This window comes from Glycine soja, chromosome 18, assembly GCF_004193775.1.
Source record: "Glycine soja cultivar W05 chromosome 18, ASM419377v2, whole genome shotgun sequence".
Taxonomy (NCBI): Eukaryota; Viridiplantae; Streptophyta; class Magnoliopsida; order Fabales; family Fabaceae; genus Glycine; species Glycine soja.
Window position 1 is genome coordinate 3,591,083 of NC_041019.1, and position 14,011 is coordinate 3,605,093.

The 14,011-nt window shown below is 35.2% G+C and overlaps 1 protein-coding gene and 2 pseudogenes across 6 annotated transcripts; 2 read left to right on the forward strand and 1 right to left on the reverse strand.

Moving 5' to 3' along the window:
* The first annotated feature begins 989 nt into the window (after positions 1–989).
* LOC114396274 lies at positions 990–3,235 on the forward strand (annotated as a pseudogene). Of its 5 annotated transcripts, none has more exons than XR_003663270.1 (3): positions 1,043–1,115; positions 1,494–1,816; positions 2,589–3,235. The product of XR_003663270.1 is annotated as a centromere protein V pseudogene, transcript variant X3 (transcript). The 5 variants fall into 5 exon arrangements; XR_003663271.1 differs by having other exon boundaries at positions 1,535–1,816; XR_003663269.1 differs by having other exon boundaries at positions 1,064–1,115; positions 1,359–1,816.
* LOC114396273 lies at positions 1,030–6,333 on the forward strand (annotated as a pseudogene).
* A 957-nt stretch (positions 6,334–7,290) lies between these two features.
* LOC114396275 (NADH dehydrogenase [ubiquinone] iron-sulfur protein 1, mitochondrial-like) lies at positions 7,291–12,756 on the reverse strand. The gene is made up of 5 exons (XM_028358174.1): positions 12,222–12,756; positions 10,970–11,216; positions 10,496–10,790; positions 9,081–9,455; positions 7,291–8,468 (listed from the first exon to the last, which is right to left on the reverse strand). The coding sequence occupies exons 1-5, from the start codon at positions 12,646–12,648 to the stop codon at positions 7,572–7,574; spliced, it is 2,241 nt and encodes a 746-aa protein (XP_028213975.1). The 5' UTR covers positions 12,649–12,756; the 3' UTR covers positions 7,291–7,571.
* Between the last annotated feature and the right edge of the window lie 1,255 nt (positions 12,757–14,011).

Sequence of the window (14,011 nt, forward strand, 5' to 3'; positions counted from 1 at the left end):
TAGAGAACACAACATAAAACAAAAAACTTAATAAATATAAAGTTATGAAGATAATTAATTTATTTTCAGATCTAAAAAAATTGATACAAAAACTAACAAAAAAAATGCATGATACCAGATTCTAGAAAAAGTCCAAATCATAAAAATAAAAAATAAAAAAAGACAAATGCAAGCCTCTGTGAAATCCATCCCCAATGGCAAATGCCAAATCACAACAAACCAATCCTTCGCACCCACCAAAGTTGCCAAACGGGTATGCCTCACCTTAGATCATTCTCCTTCCCTCTCTTGCTCTTCGTCTTTGCAACCCCATAAATGGGCTTCTGTTGGGGGCATAGAAATAGGGTTAAAATAGTATAATTGATAATAACAAATTGAATGACAAGAAAGGAGGTTAACTTAGCAAGCTGATGGTGTATTTAGTAATATTCTAAAGCTGGAGTCAAGGCCCAATTACAAACGTGGGCTAACAGAGAATTAGACCCATATGCACCAGCATTAATTTCTATTCGTTTATTTTAGTATCACTAATAAGTTTTTAGCAAACAAATAAATTAAAATAAAGGTCCAGGAGCAGATTAGGTAACATTAGTCTTCAAGTTCTCATATGATAATTAGAATTTTGCAATTAATTAGATTACACAATACAGAAACAAAATCTATTTGTGCGGCAAATCATCTCGAAAAGATGTATAAGATTAATCAATAAGTTCATTTTTCAGTCTGTCACACATAAGGAGGGATGAAGTTGCTTTAAGATTAACTGTAAAAGAGTTCCTCAATAGATTTCAAGGAAGTAATGAAATAAGGATTATTTTGAGAATAACTAAAAAAAAACTCATCAGTTATTTAAAAAAAAAAAATATTTTGAGGATAAATTAAATTTTATGATTAAAAACTACTCCGATGGGTTAGATTTAGCGTAGATGTTTTGTTTTAACTAGGTTGCTGTATTAACTTCGCAAATTAGATGGGTAAAATATTTCGAAGTTATACATAGTATATAAGTGTGTGCCAATTTTTTGGGTATAAAAATAAAAATGCTTTGTTATCTTCATCTAATCTAAAGCTTAAGTTGCCAAAGGTAAGTGCAAGCCGGCCACCCTGCAAATAAGGTGAGCATATCTAGCTGCCCATCTCATCGTGAAAAATTGTTAAGAGTCTTTTATTTAGTTCTGTTTCTTGCATGTGTTTCTGCTGTAATTGTTAATGATTTTCCCTTTTGTTGAGCAACAACTTTGCAAATTTAGCTGCTTTCTTATCCTCTTGCACTTCTATCAATTGAATTCTCTATGGTTACTTATTTCCTAGCTTTAGTGATAGTTGAAAACTTGATAAGATTCTTGTAAATTTGATAGAGGTTGAGAGATGGCTGGCTGTGGCTTAAACAAATTCAAGATGTTTATGCAAAGTTCTTCCTTTAAAGTGTGGTTTTGAATATATGGTGTCACCATTGTGATTAATTTGTGATCATATGTTTTGCTCACAAATAGATAGATGGCATTGATGTTTATGTGCTTGTAAAATTCGGAAGGGAGAAGAGAAGAGCAAAGGGGGAGAATGCTGAGCCATTGTGGTTTATGAGGGAAAATTGTTGCTGCCTCAGTGCAACATAGTTGCCACACTCACAGCATGTGGCCATTTGGCAGGCTCCATGACTCAGTGCAGGGATGATTAAGTGCTTTATTTGTGTATTGAAGCTTTCAGCTTAGGATAGTTATGGAGCCAGGGAATGCATGTGATCTGTATAATCCAAGCTGTTCGGTCATTATAAGGATGATTACTTACTGATTATAAGTTGAACATTTATCTGATTGTAAGTTGAACTTTTCTGTGCATACTCCGTACCATTAGGTCCTAATCTTGAAACCTGATTAAGTCACACAAGTATACTCCAAAATCGTATTCCTTTCCATTCTGTTAAATTGGAGATTTGTTCATCTCAAAAAATAAAAATCCTTGTTTGGTTTATGTTAGCCTCACTGAATTCCTCACTTTGATTTATAAAATGCAAATCCTTTTATCTTTGATTTGATCCCTCACCCTCCCTTCTTTTTTCTCTTTCTTGGGGAACAAAATCTATAGTTTGTTAGCAACATGAGTATTTGTCCTGAACATATACACCCCTTTCCTGAGGTTCAACATCTACAAAAATTTATGTTTGAGCAGAATGCAATTGGTAATGAATTTGCATCTAAAGGCTTTCTTGGTATATGTTTATGCATGCTTTATGGATGATTCCAAATTGTTCCCTACTTCATTTTAACTGGGAATAAGTTGTTTTTAGTCCCTATGTTTTTGGTCAAACATGGTCAAGGTCCCTATACTTTCATATGGATGGTTTGGTTCTCAAACTTTAAAAAAATGTGGATTTAGTCCCTCCTCTCTAAGAATTCATCATGTTTTTTGAAGTTAGAAAGGACTTAATCTACATGTTTTAAAGTTTGAGATCAAATTCATCATATGAAAGTCCAAGGACCTTGACTACATTTGGTAGAAAATATAGGGACTAAAAACACATTTTTCCCATTTTAATTTATGACACCAATTTCAGTCTTTTTGACTGAGTCTGTGCATTTCAAACTTAGTTGACAGCAGCCTGTGATTCTAGAAGCCAACATTTCATTTATGACCATTGGTTGTTTACAACCCTGAAATGGATGCTGAAAAAGTGGTGCATACCGGAGGTTGTCATTGTAAGAGTGTAAGGTGGAAAGTGGTTGCTCCTTCAAGTGTTGTGGCATGGGACTGCAACTGCTCAACCTGCTACATGAGAGCCAATACTCACTTCATTGTACCTGCTGACAATTTTGAGCTTCTGGGAGATTCTGAGAAGTTTCTTACAACTTACACCTTTGCCACTCACACTGCAAAACACACATTCTGTAAAATCTGTGGCATAACCTCATTCTATCACCCACGCTCAAACCCAGATGGGGTTGCAGTTACATTTAGGTGTGTTGACCCGGGAACCTTGACACACGTTGAAATCAGGCATTTTGACGGGAAGAATTGGGACAGCGCATATAATCAGACAGGCATCTCTTCATTTTCAAAGGTGCAGAAGTAACTCTTGTAACATTAAGGGGCAAAAAATAGTGATCACGAGTAGTTCTTCATGAGGTTTTCATTCTCTAGATACATTTGGTGTTGCTACTGCAAATGCTCTGAAAACTGATAAATTTGACATAATACAATGAGAAAAAATGTTCACAGCCAAAGTGTTTACTTGATTGATGAACTCTTGTGGAATGTTTATGCTTCTAGTTCTAAGGTTTCAACTTGTACGTATGTCACACGTATGGTCTTTTGATAATCATGAAACTTAAAAACTAAAAAGAGACAACTTCTGAAATTGATGTTTGAGTTATACAAATGCAAATGGATTCATAAACAAAAGAATTATAGAACTGTATTCCTCAATTTACATGATAATATAGTTCCTCAATATAAGAAGCTTGCATTGGCCTAGGTTCTTCACCCGGGAAAAGGTGTGTCCAACCACCAAATTAAATTCAAAACAATTGAGCTTTGTATGACAAACTAAAATCATAAGAAATGGCAGAACTTGAGTCCTTTGCTTTGGCATATGCTATCAGGGGTGTTAGATACATGGAACCATGGAGGGAATTTGTTACTCTACTGTTTTCTTCTTGGAAAGCTGCATAATGAACTCTGCTGCTTCATGTGTGTCTGTATCTAAGTTCTAGCCACACAAGATACCTCTCTTGTATTTGTTCCCCAGCAACGCAATACCTGAGACCTGTATTTTTCTGCATAAAACCAAAGTGAGTTACAGTTGCAAATAAATAAAAAATCAACTCAAATTCAATGGGAATCAGTAACTAGTACTACGTACGCTCCCTCAGATAAGTGAGCAATAATCTTCATCACATTGCTACCAAATTATTTTTTTTAAGAATTTTGAGAGTACTAAAATTTTTCCATTCATATAGTTCAGTTCAATTACAAAAGCAACTTGTTTTACAGAAATGTTTTTTTTTTTTTATTTGGTTTGGTTTTTTTATAGTTTTCGGTTCAGTTTTTTTTACATACCTCTACTTTTAATTTAATTTTTATTTAATATGTAAAAATAGTTATTAAAGAGAATAAATATACCAAAAGTTACTCTAGGAGTAATTTCATTTCTCCTCATATACATTATTTTTAGTTTTTGAATGAATTATGAGTTTTTTTTTTATATAAATGTTTTATTTCACAATTTCAAATTCCTTCCTTACTAAAGCCCGTATAGTTTTTAGTAAATAATCATAAACAACTTATGAGGAAAAAAAACACATAAATTGTTTAAAAAAAATACCTAAATGTTATGTTTTGGTTAGGTCGCTACACTGACTTTAGATAAAATATCTCAGTTATACATAGACGAAAATGCAAAGTTGTCCTCATCTAATCTAAAGCTGCCAAAGTTGACTGCATGCCAGCCACCCTACAAGTAAGGTAAGCATATCTGGGTGCCCATCTGATTCCATTAGGTGAGAAGTTGTTAAGAATATTTGATCTTTTTCTTGCATAGGTTTGTGCACTTGTGCTATACTAGTAAATAGTTCTCCCATTTGTTTAGCAATAACTTTACAAACTTGGCTTCTTTGTTATTCTCTTGCACTGCTATCAATGTTTTCTTCTTTGCTTGAAGTTTAAAACCAGCAATACTTTTTCTATGGTTATTTATTTCCTAGTGTTAGTGGCTAGTGTTGACAATTTGATAAGGTTCTTGTAAAATTGATAGAGGTGAAGAGATGATATGAGGGGAGAGCCGGGTGATTATGGCTTAAACAATTTCATGATGCCACTCACGTTTATGGAAAGTTCTTTTAAAGTAATATCAATATATGGTGCCAACCTGTTAAAAGAAAAATGTGGTTCCAAAATTGTTTATCTGTATGTAAATTATAGGAGGGAGAAGAGCAAACGGGGAGAATGCTGAGTTATTGTAGTTTGAGTTAAAATTATTTGCTGCCTCAGTGCAATATTAGTTGTCTCGGTGGAAACACACTCACAGTGCATGTTTGCACCCATGATTATGCATTTTAATTGTGCCTTGAAGCTTTCTGAGTAGGATACTTATGAAGCAGGGAATGCATGTGATATTGTTGTGCATAGTCCAAGCTGTTCAGTCATATAAGGATGATTACTGATCATAAGTTGAATTTTTATGTGCATACTTTGTACGTTCATTAGGTCCTGATCTTGAAACCTGATTAAGGTTTACAAGTATATACTCCAAAACCTTATTCCTTCCCATTCTGTTAAATTGGAGATTTATTTGTCTCAATAATAAAAATCCATGTATAATTTATGTGAGCCACTGAGCCTCACTCAATTCATCACTTTGATTTGCAAAATGCAAAATCCTTTTATCTTTGAGTCCTCACTTTCTCCTCTCTTTTTTCCCTCTCTTTCTTAGTGAACAAAGTCTATAATTTGTTAGCAACATGAGTATTTGTCATGAACTCATGGTCACCCCTTTCCTGAGGTTCAGTGTCTATAAAAAATTATGTTTGAGCAGAATCCATTTGTTACTGAAGTTGTATCAAAAGGATTTTCTAGTATATATTTATGCCTATGACTCACTTTATATAACCTTTGTTACTTGTGACTACAGAAGCCAAGATTTTGCTTGTGATTATTGGTTATTTAGATGCCTGAAATGGATGCCGAGAAAGTGGTGCATACTGGAGGCTGCCATTGTAAGAGTGTAAGGTGGAAAGTGGTTGCTTCTGCCAGTGTTATTGCATGGGATTGCAACTGCTCAAACTGCTACATGAGAGCCAATACTCACTTCGTTGTACCTGCTGTCAATTTTGAGCTTTTGGGAGATTCTGGGAAGTTTCTTACAACTTACACTTTTGGCACTCACACTGCAAAGCACACATTCTGTAAAATCTGTGGCATAACCTCATTCTATCATCCACGCTCAAACCCAGATGGGATTGCTGTTACATTTAAGTGTGTTGACCCTGGAACGTTGACTCACGTTGAAATCAGGCATGCTGATGGGAAGAATTGGGAAAGGGCAGTTATTGAGACAGGCATCGCTTCATATTCAAAGGTGCAGAAGTAACTCCTCCATGACTGAACATCCATAGGCATTTGGCTTTGCTTCTTCTTTTGAAGCTTGGTTTCTTCGGCTTTATCTTTCTACTCTTCTTTGATCATCACTAGGCCTCCGAAATTATGAGCTCTTGTATCACTGATGGGACTTGAACCATTAGCTCGAACACCACTTATATGTTATATTTGTGTATGAGTTATAGTTGTAAAAGGAAGGAGATATATTATATGGAGGAGCTTCTCTCAATATTTCATTCATAGTCATTACAAGGAAAACTTGTAAATTCTAAAAAAACTAAAAATATCATACATATATTTTAATACTGTGTATCAAAAAGGTACAACCTAATTATTATAGATAATCTTGTGTCTTAAACATACAATCATGGATTCGATTCTTCAAAGAGATCAACTCTTTAAATAAATTTCAACATCTCGAAAGATTAGTCATTGATTTTTTATTAAGGGATATCTAGATAAAAAAAAAAGTAAAAAAGAAGTCATGCGTGAAGCTTTCATTCCGTAGATACATTTTGTGTTGCTAGTGCATATGCTCTGGAAAGGATAAATCTGACAATACAATAATAAAATGTTCAAGGTTTTGGAATGTTAATGCTTCTAGTTATAAGGTTCCGATCAGTATAAATATTTCTTGTACTATCAGCCAATTAGAAGTTAATATATAACTTTTAAAATTATTATAATAGTCAATTTTTAACAAATTTACTCTGTATGACAATTATAATTAAATGACAATATAAAATACTTTCATATTATCAGTACATTTTAATTAAATTCATTTGATGAGCCTCGTTTTTACCGTTCATAATCACCTTTGTTTTATAAATGTAAAGAATTCATGAAAAGAAATATACAACTGCTGAAGAATAAAACAGCGAGACCGTGAGAAACTAGAGCTGCACTTGAGAATCCAACTTTGACCTCAAAATGGCCTGTTCACAGCATGATAAATAAGATGAAAATCATAAATCAAGAATAAAGTGACATTTTGATATAGTTAGAACTCTGTCAACACTTCTACCAAATTCCCAAATTTTCAAATGTAATCTTGGACTAAAGGATTTGAAAGTTCCAACTCATTTTTCAATTTGCCACTTCTATCTTTCTGTCGCAGTTCCCCCCTTCGGTACCCTAGCACGTCAAATTTACCTTGGGCTTAAACTTTTCAACCTTGTATACAGCAACAGTAAATAATTTGCAACAAGAATTTGACTTGGCAATTTCCTGGCTATGGAAAATTGATGAGACGAGTAAACCTTCACAATCAGTCGGATAACTCAAATTTTACACGGCAACAGTTCTAAAAAGTGGTGCTTTCACACCGCATATTACAAATGGAAACAGATAAATCCTAGTTTTAATTTATTGGATACTTCAAACATCCAATAAGTTTTGGGCAAGCAAAGTCTTGCATGGCCAGGAAAGGAAAAACGTGAATCTTCATTATTGAAACCAAAAAATAAAAAATCCATGTTTCACTTCAACAGCATGGCACTGCATTGTGCCATTATCTTTGATGCCCTGGTAATGGCATCAGTCATATAGAAATTCTCAACTACAGTCCCGAATGGGGTGGTGTCCACCTTCTCAGAGAAGGTTGGTCTGAGTGAAGATGGCAATGTGGCCGGTTCTCTCTCATCCATGTTCACAAGGTTTGGGGCTACAGTACTGATTCGGGCACGAACGGCCCCAATTGTATCATAGGGCAAAGGCACTCCTGCCACCTCAGATAGAGCTCGAATTATCTTCCAATCATCTCTGGAGTCACCAACTGTTGGAACTGCAGGCAATGTTTGTTGCGTGCATCCGTCGGTATTTTCATAGGTTCCTTCCTTCTCACTGAATGCTGCTGCTGGCAAAATAAAATTTGCTCGATAAACACTCTTGTCACCATGGTGACCTTGATAAACAACAAAAGCATCATCTGGGATCTTGTCTAAGTTTACATCATCAGCACCCATCAAATATACAAATTTTGCAGACTCAAGGCTTTTCTCAGATTGTGGAACAAGTCCAAGGTCAAGGGCAGCAGCCTGGGCAGCATGGAGAAGTAAAACATTAAGGCCATTCCAGTCAGGTCTGACAACATTTGCTTTTTGCGCAATGGTTTCAACAGCGGCAAAAATTGCATCCTGGTCCTTCCTCTCAAAAACCCCAGCACCAACAATGATAACAGGGTTTTTGGCATTCGAGAGTGTCTTGAAAAATGGGTGGCGACCCTCAGCAATTTCGAGAAGTGTTTGAGGGCCAGTACCAAGATGTTTGTGGTCATAGTTGAAATCAGTAGCAGGCCCAATGTACCCAACTTTGGCTTGGTTTGCTCTGACAGTCTTGCGTATTCTGGCATTAACCATGGCAGCTTCCACCCGTGGCTGCAAATTTGAGAATGAACACATAAGATAATCAAAGACACCAGAAGCAACAAATAAGTATGCATACATAGAGAGGACCCCAGACCTATGTATAACTAGCATATGAGCTCAGTCAAAAACACAAAATACTTTAAGAAAGTTTAAATTGTTGAATAACAAAAGCTCCTCCATGCCATAAAGTATAAAAGCCCCAAAAACAACAGTTCTCAAAATCAAATCCAGTGCAAAAGATACAGGATATTGCTAAACAATTTATTGATAGGAAAATACCATTTTCTACAGCTGCATGTCATTGTAAGACTTCAGACTGACCTCTTATAGCTGTTGTCATCAGAGTATAAAGAGAGAACTGAAGGTATCCAAGGGTAGTGATAACAGAATAGAATAAAAACCTAGGATCCCTAATTTGTTAACAAGCCAAAAAAATATGAAAAATCAACAAAAAGTCATTAACCTTGTAGAATACTTAATTTTACATAAGTGAATTGCTAAATAATTATGGGATGAAGTACTTAAGAAAAATTATTTAGTCTAACACAGGAATCATTTGACCATCTGTAACATTAAAAAACAGACATTATTAAAATACATTAGAGAGATAATGAGATATACCTGGGTACCAACCAACAGGAAGGCATCCGCTTTTTCAAGACCAGCAATGCTAGTATTCATAATATATCCGGATCTGAAATCAGCATTAGTATTTACACCAATGCCTTCACCCCATACATCATTTGACCCCATCCTATTTATGAAATCTTTTAGTGCAATCATGGACTCAGCATCCGAAAGTTTGCCAGCTATGCCAACAATTTCTTCCGGTTTAACTTGGTGGGCAATCTCTGCTACCACAGCAAGTGCATCACGCCAGTTAACAGGCTTAAAGCGTCCATCAGAACCACGTATCATGGGATCATTTAACCTTTGCCTTTTCAAACCATCATAACAAAAGCGGGTTTTATCCGAAATCCATTCTTCATTTATCTCCTGCAATGGGCAAGCAGAACAAGCTTTAAAAATAGCAAACTATGGAAAGAAGCCAACCTCTTCTATCCCTAAGAAGTTTTTTTTTTTCTTTTTTGGAAAAAGAGAGAGATCTTCCTAATGGTAATAGCTCTAAGTTTTCCCAAAAGCACAAACATATAATTTTTTTTTTCCCAAATTAAGCATTAGAAAGGCAATCCAGAAAGTGATAAATGAAACCCCTTGGTCCCAAAAGATCAATCCTTACAGGGACTCCTCACTAGTTGCTCATTTAATTACAATGTGGATCCAATTAAAAAACAGATTTGGATTCTATCACGTGAGCTTTTCGCATGAAATATTAATATGGAGAAAGGCAAAAAATATTTGTAGCACAATTTGCGGGGTCCTATACAGTAGATGTGGGACTCTGTGCAGCCTTCTCTCCACATTGCCCTATCTTTGGCAAATTAAAATGAGAGGATCTCAATAACTGTAATGATACATTAACATTTTATAACAATATAGTCAAGGTGAGTTGAATATCATCACTCTTCATAAAGCAACTACCTAAGAAATTAAGATAAAAAAATATATATCATCAATTTTGAGTACTACATATATAGTTCCTTTAACCATGTGTAATGTGTTTCAGAGGTTGCTGGTAAATATAAAGTTTTGAAAACCATCTTGCTTATGCCATAAAAGTAACTGCCATACAACAACAAAAGCCGTATCCCACTAGGATGAAAAGTAGTAACTGTCATAATGCAATGAAAAAAAACTACAGTCAAATAAATAATAGATCAAGGCAAAAATTCATCAGAATATTGTTTTGGTAAAGCGTCAATTCCTATTAAGTTTTAGATCAACTTAGTGAACAACAATTCCATTTTCCAAATAAACTCATACCATGAAAACAAGGGAGAAGTACTTCTTAAGCACCAGCAACCACGGGACAACAGTTTTTCTTGCAGAAATTAAATAATTTTAAAAACCACAAAGCAAATTGAAGCCTCAGAAATCCTAAACAGTTCAACAAAACATTTCCATGAGAATCTAACCTCATTTAAACGAGGAACAATGCGCATCACTTCAGGTCCTCTGCTATCAATTCGAATATTGGATCCAACCGCATCAGTAACATCAATTGTCTCTGTGCCCTTCAACTCCCAATTTCGGGCTTTAAATGCAAAAGGTTTTGAAGTGAGAGCTCCCACGGGACAGATATCTATGACATTTCCAGAAAGCTCACTTGTCAAAAGTTTTTCAACATATGTTCCAATCTCCTCTCCACTTCCACGACCTAACATGCCAAGATCCTGAACCCCAGCAACCTCTGTTGCAAATCTAACACATCTGTTGGAAGAAAGAAACATTCCACCAGAGCCCTTTCAGGCACTCAGATTAAAGTAATTGATATTTTTCTAAGAAATAAGTCATAATATGATTTCCAATGTGTAGCATGTTTAATAAAATCTGCATTCACAATAATCAGGTTTACAGGGGGAAAAAAGAAAGTTTAGTCCAATATTGACCTTGTACATTGAATGCACCGAGTCATCACAGTCTTCACCAGAGGTCCAAGATTTTTATCAACCACAGATCTCTTCACTTCAGTGAACCGTCCACGATCAGAGCCAAATGCCATTGACTGATCCTGAAGATCACATTCTCCACCCTGATCACAAATTGGGCAATCTAATGGATGATTCATCAATAAAAACTCCATCACTCCTTCTCTAGCCTTCTTTGCCACAGGTGTGTCAGTCTTAATTTTCATCCCTAAAGATGAGCATCTCATTAGATTACATCTTTAACAAGAATCATAGCAATTACTGGTTAAAAACCTCATTAGAACAAAATCCAAGGATGCTTATCTGTTTTTGTGTGCATAAGTGTATATGAATACTGCATGAGTATACAACTAAGATCTTATAGAAAACGAAGATACCATCAGCAAAACCAACTGACAAATTGTAATTTAATCTCAAAATATCTCCAGAATTTAAAAAATAACAAATTATATTTCAAATGGAAAAGACAGAGTAGAAACCCAAAAATAATGAAACTATGCAAAGTATTTAACATAAAAACTGCCAAATTAGCAACAAACCAAACATAACAGATTACACTATCATCCAATCACAAATATTGTCATGTACGATAAGTTTGTTGACTTTTACAATAACTACCTTCAAAGTCATCATACCATGATTTCAGATCGATTGACAGACCCAAATAAAATTTAGACAAACAGTGCATAGAAATTAAACTCTACTACATAGCACATAAATGTCATCTGGGCAACTTAATGATGTACTAAAATCAAATATAACTCGATTGAATTTCACTAGCATCACCATTATCCACAAACTACAATGTGCAAATAACATAAACCAATCAAAACTCATAACTACTACAACGAATTAGAAATCTGAACATAACAGGAAGAAACCAGACAGTCATCAACTAAGATCGATAATGTCCATCTAAAATCCTATCTATGCTATGGAAACCAAACAAAGAACAATTCAATTCATCAAATTAAAACAAATGCAGAATCCTTCTAATCACCAACAATATCAAACTCTAACGAACTAAATGTCCATCTAAAATCCTATGCTGTGGAAACCAAACAAAGAACAATTCATCAAATTAACACAAATCAGAGTATGCAGAATCTCTCTAAACACCAACAACAACATCAAACTCTAACGAACTAAATCACCAACATATCAGATAATCACAAAAAACAGACACCAAAATCAGGAAATGGAAGAGGCTAACCAGGAAGAGCGGGCATGGCGCAAGAGGCGACGGGTTTGGGCGATTTCTCGACCTCGACGAGGCACATGCGGCAATTGCCGGCGATGGAGAGTCTGCTGTGATAGCAGAACCTCGGGATGTCGACGCCGGCGACCTCGCAGGCCTGAAGAACGGTCATTCCCTTGGGGATTTTCACGGGGTAGCCGTCCACGAAAACCTCGATGGAGTCCTCGGGGTTCGGGAAGTGGACGCGGGCGCCAGCGAGCGGAGTCCGCGGCGGGAGATCGGCCGGCGGCGGCTGCTCCGGCTGCGCGGCGGTGGCTTCGGGATTCCGAAGCTGGGGCTTGGAGACGATGGTTCGGAGGAGGAAGGTGCTAGGGTTTTGGGAACCGAAGAGGAGCCTTGATGTGGGTCTCACGGCCTTCGAAGCTAACAAAGCCAACCCCATTTTTCTTCTTCTCCGATTCGCTTTCTCTTTTCTTTCGATAGATTTTGACTTTGTTTAGAGAGGGATTTGGGGATGCAACACGCCAAGGTCGCAGATCGTTGAAGCTGCAAAGTGAGAGAGTGCAGATATGGGTGGGTGGGGTGACCCGACGAGCTATTTGGGTTTGACCCGACCCGAAATTTTTAATAAATGATTGAAAATGAATGACAACTGCTTTGAGGCCTTTCCATTTCAATGTTAAAAAATGAAGTTACTAGATTTCTTTGGGAGGAAGGCCCACTAACAACTGATTTTTTTCTTCTTAATACAACAAACTAAAAACCAATAAATACTGATTTGGGGTCATTATATAATAAATGCAAAAAGTATTTATTAATTTTATTGATAATTAATAATATTTTTTATATAAAAAATAAATATCTAATACATCAATACCAATAAAAATAATTTCATTTGTTAATTTTAATTATTAATATTATAAATTTTAATTTAATTCCAAAATTACTCATAACATTAAATGGTTGTAGTGATGATTAATTTTCAAAAGATAATTTTTTAACCAATGAATATAATTTGTTTGGTTAGTAGTTCAATAAATACATCAACTTTCATAGAAAATGAGTGCATATTATTAATAGGTCTCACAATTAATCAAGGAAAAAAATTAACAATTAATACACTTAAATAGTAGTCCTATATTAATTAAGATCCGAAAAATGTTTTATTTTGTTTATTATATAAAGGACCTAAGATAATATTTGTTATGAATATGACCATACTTTGAATAGGGTTTCCTCTCTTACTAATATCTTTTTTTTATATATAAGAATTTGAGATTTTGTTTAAAAAATTTAAACATATGACATATTGATAATATATGCACGGGTTTTACATCATTTAATTACATATGCAAGTTAGCTAACTTATTTTTAAAGTCATTCCTAAGATAGTTTATGATTGATTGGGTAAAGTTTTTTTTACGGAGAGGTGCCTACTTATTAGTATCTATATATTTCATGTCTACTGCAGTTCAATTAAGTAGCGTTTTATTTCTATAGTACTGCTAACAATCAACCATCTTACTGTAAAAATTGGATGGGTCCTATTTATGGTCATTGGAGCCTCCTAAGAAGATATATTAAATTTATCAAGTTGTTCCAAAGGATCAAAACGATCACTTATTAATGGAATTCCTTGTGTTGACTCTCTGTAACATATTTGTTTGGGTAGGGGCTTCCAAATACATCGCAAGCTAGGCTCAGACAAATAATCAACATGCAATGAATACGGAGAGCAGACTAATGTTGTGAATAATCTAGTATTGGATACTGGTAATAATATCAACAAAAGAACTTCTGTTGTG